General features: G+C 43.7%; 1 protein-coding gene across 1 annotated transcript; it reads right to left on the bottom strand.

Annotated features, from left to right (window-relative positions):
- Nucleotides 1-536: 536 nt before the first annotated feature.
- On the bottom strand, nt 537-1,964 carry LOC308300346 (E3 ubiquitin-protein ligase TRIM35-like; the record flags this gene model as incomplete). Its single annotated transcript, XM_080744162.1, has 1 exon — nt 537-1,964. One exon carries the CDS (start codon nt 1,962-1,964, stop codon nt 537-539), a length of 1,428 nt encoding a protein of 475 aa, XP_080600288.1.
- Between the last annotated feature and the right edge of the window lie 1,868 nt (nt 1,965-3,832).

Here is a 3,832-nt window from a genome sequence, read left to right as displayed (position 1 = left end):
CTCTGGTCCATCACTTTCATTGACAAAAGAATTGTGAAAACCCGCTACCATGCTGCTATGAAACAATGGTGTCATAATTTTCTATCGTATTCTATCGTGTCATTTTGAAGACTGGATGAGGAAAACTAAAACATCAGTATTAAACTAATAGTGTGTTAACAGAACTGAACAACTGAACTCAAATCACACCAGAGATAGACCTTTATTTGAATTAAACATGTAATTCCATCATTACCGTTTTCTTTACAGCTCTATAATATCAATCGCATTGCTTCGTTGTTTTGTAGCAGGAAAATACTTTTCAAAAGTTACTAAATGAAAGGGTTAAAGAAAACCTTGAGATTCATGCAAAACTATGGTGATTCTATGAGGAAGTAGATGACCAATTACACTTGCACTCAAAGCATTGAAAATTATTTTAAGTAGGCTAATTATGTAAAGAAAAGAAAAACAAAATAACTACACAGCAGTTTGGACAAATGGTATGCCAACACACAAATAGTAGTAGTAGTCTAGAATTGTGTGTAGTCTCGTCATCAATCATAATGCACATGATCATCGACATCATTGTTCCAGACCTTGACCTTCCCTGGCAACATCTTCATAGTAGAAGTAGCGCTAATGAATGGGAAGAGAGTCTCAGTGAAAGTATGTGTGAAGGTGTGTATGTGTGTGTCAGTGTCAGGATCAGAGAATGACAGTTTCCCTCTGTTCCAGTCCAGCTGGACTCTGATCCTACGAGGAATCTGCTTCCATGAGAGATTGATGTTTGACCCTGGTGAGGAGGCCATTGAGTGTGAACCTGCACTTATTCTCCAGAATGGACCTCCACTAATTCCCTTCCTCTGAAAAGACTCTCCTAGCAAACCCAGTGACCAGTATTTACTGTCTCCAACCTCAACATCCCAGCTGTGAGCCCCTGAATTAAAGCCCTCAGAACCCAGGACGATGTCCAAGCGGTCAAACCTCTCTGGGTTGTCAGGCAGCCACTTCATTTCAGGTCTCACACTGGTCAGATCATCGGACAGGACGTGTCCTGGTTTGGCAGTGTTGGGGTCCAGAACGACAGGAGTGTAGGAGACAATGTCCTTCATCTTCTCCCAGACTCTGAAGGTCAGGTTTCCCAGGTGTTTGGCCACGTCTATCAGTGCTCCCGAGACCAGCTGTGGATCTTGCGGTGTGAACTGGACTCTCTGCATTGTTGTCTTGTAGTTCTGCAGGAACAAGATGTGTTCAGCTCTCAGCTCCTCCTCTGCATCTGTGATTGTGTGTGAGAGGATTGATATCTCTCTGTTCAGACCTTCAATCTTAACCTTCATCATCTGACTCTTCTGCTGCTCTTCCTCCTCCAGTGCAGTGATTCTAGCCTCCTCTTCCTCTTGTAGAAACCGACGGATCGATTCAAACTGCTCCTTAATCCTACACTTTGTGTGCCGGGCCTGGAACCTGATGTATTCTGCTGTCTGCACAGATTTGCTCCTAACATCATTGAATGCCTCCAGTTTCTTCTCTAAAGGCCTCAGTGATTTCCGGACTTCTTCCTTGTGGTCCAGTGCAACTTCATCGATGGGTCTGAAAGTGTGGTTGGTGTGTTTCTCTGAATGAAGACACACAACACACACCGGCTGTTGACATTCCAGGCAGAAGAGCTTGAGTTTCTCTGCGTGCAGATTGCAGTCAACATCAGAGCCTGATGAAGTTCTCTGGCGCTTTGAAGCTATCTGGCCTCTCTCCTGTATGAAGGCCTCACACAAGTTCTTCAGAGCCAGGTTACGGGGTGGATGATCCATTGAAGATATCCTCTTACAAACCGGACATTGCTTTATTCCCTTCTCTCTCCACCATGTGTGCAGACAGCCTCTGCAGAAGCTGTGGCTGCATAACAGGACAACAGGCTCTTTAAAGATGTCACGACACACAGGACAGGAAAAGTTCTCCTCCGAAAGAGACGACTGTGAAGCCATAGCGTGTCTCAGTGATGCTACAATAACTCTGATTAAGACAGGAAATCAACCAGGACACTTTGCTCCAGATACAATGTTCCCTGAAGTTGGCTTTCTCAGTGACTCCTGGTTCTTGTACTAGTCCTGTCAGCAAAGCAGCAGTTTGGGTCCGTAGTGTAACTCAGTATTCCTCCTTGTAGTTGTGCAGTGGAAAGACGGTCTGTCCTCCCTCGGTCTCAGGCTCAGTGAAACTTGTGTGTTTGGTCTGAAGAACTGAAGGTGAATCTTTTTATTGTCTCAGATGAGTCTGGTAAGGGGCGGAGCTTTGACATGCAAATCCCCACACCCCCCCTAAACACATAGATACCAAGTCTTAAGGATGCAGGATGCCTAATATTGCCTATCCCTCCCCCAGGCCAACTGACCTACACTGATTGGCTTGTGCTGGACTGGACATGCTTGCACTTTTGAAATGCACAACAGCACTTTACTAAGACTGTGCTGGTAATTTTTTAAAGGATTTCACCATGGCACTTTAGCTACAGTAAATGTGTGCTTTGGTAACATTTTAATTGCAAGTCACATACACACTCTAATTACATTACTATTTCATGAACACTCATCCAGGGAGGGGGAACTGTGTGCACATTTTCAGAGCAGCAGCAAAGATGAGTCTCAGCCAAAAAGTTTATGCTTTGGCTTTGGCATCTCATGCAAATTAAACACCAATATGTTTAATTTGCCAGAAAATGGTGTCAGTTGTTAAGATCGACAATATAAGGGGCAGATGAAAGACATAAGTTATCAAGTATCATTCATTTTGTCATGTTATCAACTGGCCCCTTGACCCTTGCCATTTTTTCTAATGTGGCCAACAGGCTCAACTATAGAGTATCCCTGCTTTAGAGGTCCTAAACTGGTTTGTCAGCTATGGTGTAGTTCAGTAAAACAAAACAAAAGACACATTATGTCCATCCTGAGGATAACACACAAGCAGTAGAAGAAGCCCATTGTCACATTGTAGGTTTGATGTGAAGAAACACCTTCATTAACTTCAACACAATGGGACATCAGCAACACATCAGGTAACCTCAACAAAGCTGTGAACGACCTGAGAGGCAGGGAGAGAAGGGCTTTCTAATCCCAACAAATGAAACATTCAAGCTAGACGTCCCAATTAAAACCTGGCTAATTATTTTCCATAGCCTGATGAAGTTCTCTGGCGCTTTGAAGCTATCTGGCCTCTCTCCTGTATGAAGGGCGAAGGCCTCACACAAGTTCTTCAGAGCCAGGTTACGGGGTGGATGATCCATTGAAGATATCCTCTTACAAACCGGACATTGCTTTATTCCCTTCTCTCTCCACCATGTGTGCAGACAGCCTCTGCAGAAGCTGTGGCTGCATAACAGGACAACAGGCTCTTTAAAGATGTCACGACACACAGGACAGGAAAAGTTCTCCTCCGAAAGAGACGACTGTGAAGCCATAGCGTGTCTCAGTGATGCTACAATAACTCTGATTAAGACAGGAAATCAACCAGGACACTTTGCTCCAGATACAATGGAGCAAAGTGCATCTCATGCAAATTAAACACCAATATGTTTAATTTGCCAGAAAATGGTGTCAGTTGTTAAGATCGACAATATAAGGGGCCGATGAAAGACATAAGTTATCAAGTATCATTCATTTTGTCATGTTATCAACTGGCCCCTTGACCCTTGCCATTTTTTCTAATGTGGCCAACAGGCTCAACTATAGAGTATCCCTGCTTTAGAGGTCCTAAACTGGTTTGTCAGCTATGGTGTAGTTCAGTAAAACATAACAAAAAACACATTATGTCCATCCTGAGGATAACACACAAGCAGTAGAAGAAGCCCATTGTCCCATTG

This window comes from Nannobrachium achirus (assembly GCF_963921795.1).
Source record: "Nannobrachium achirus genome assembly, chromosome: 2".
Lineage (NCBI taxonomy): Eukaryota > Metazoa > Chordata > Actinopteri > Myctophiformes > Myctophidae > Nannobrachium > Nannobrachium achirus.
Note: the sequence above shows the minus strand (reverse complement) of the source record. Positions and strands in the feature narration are given on the sequence as shown.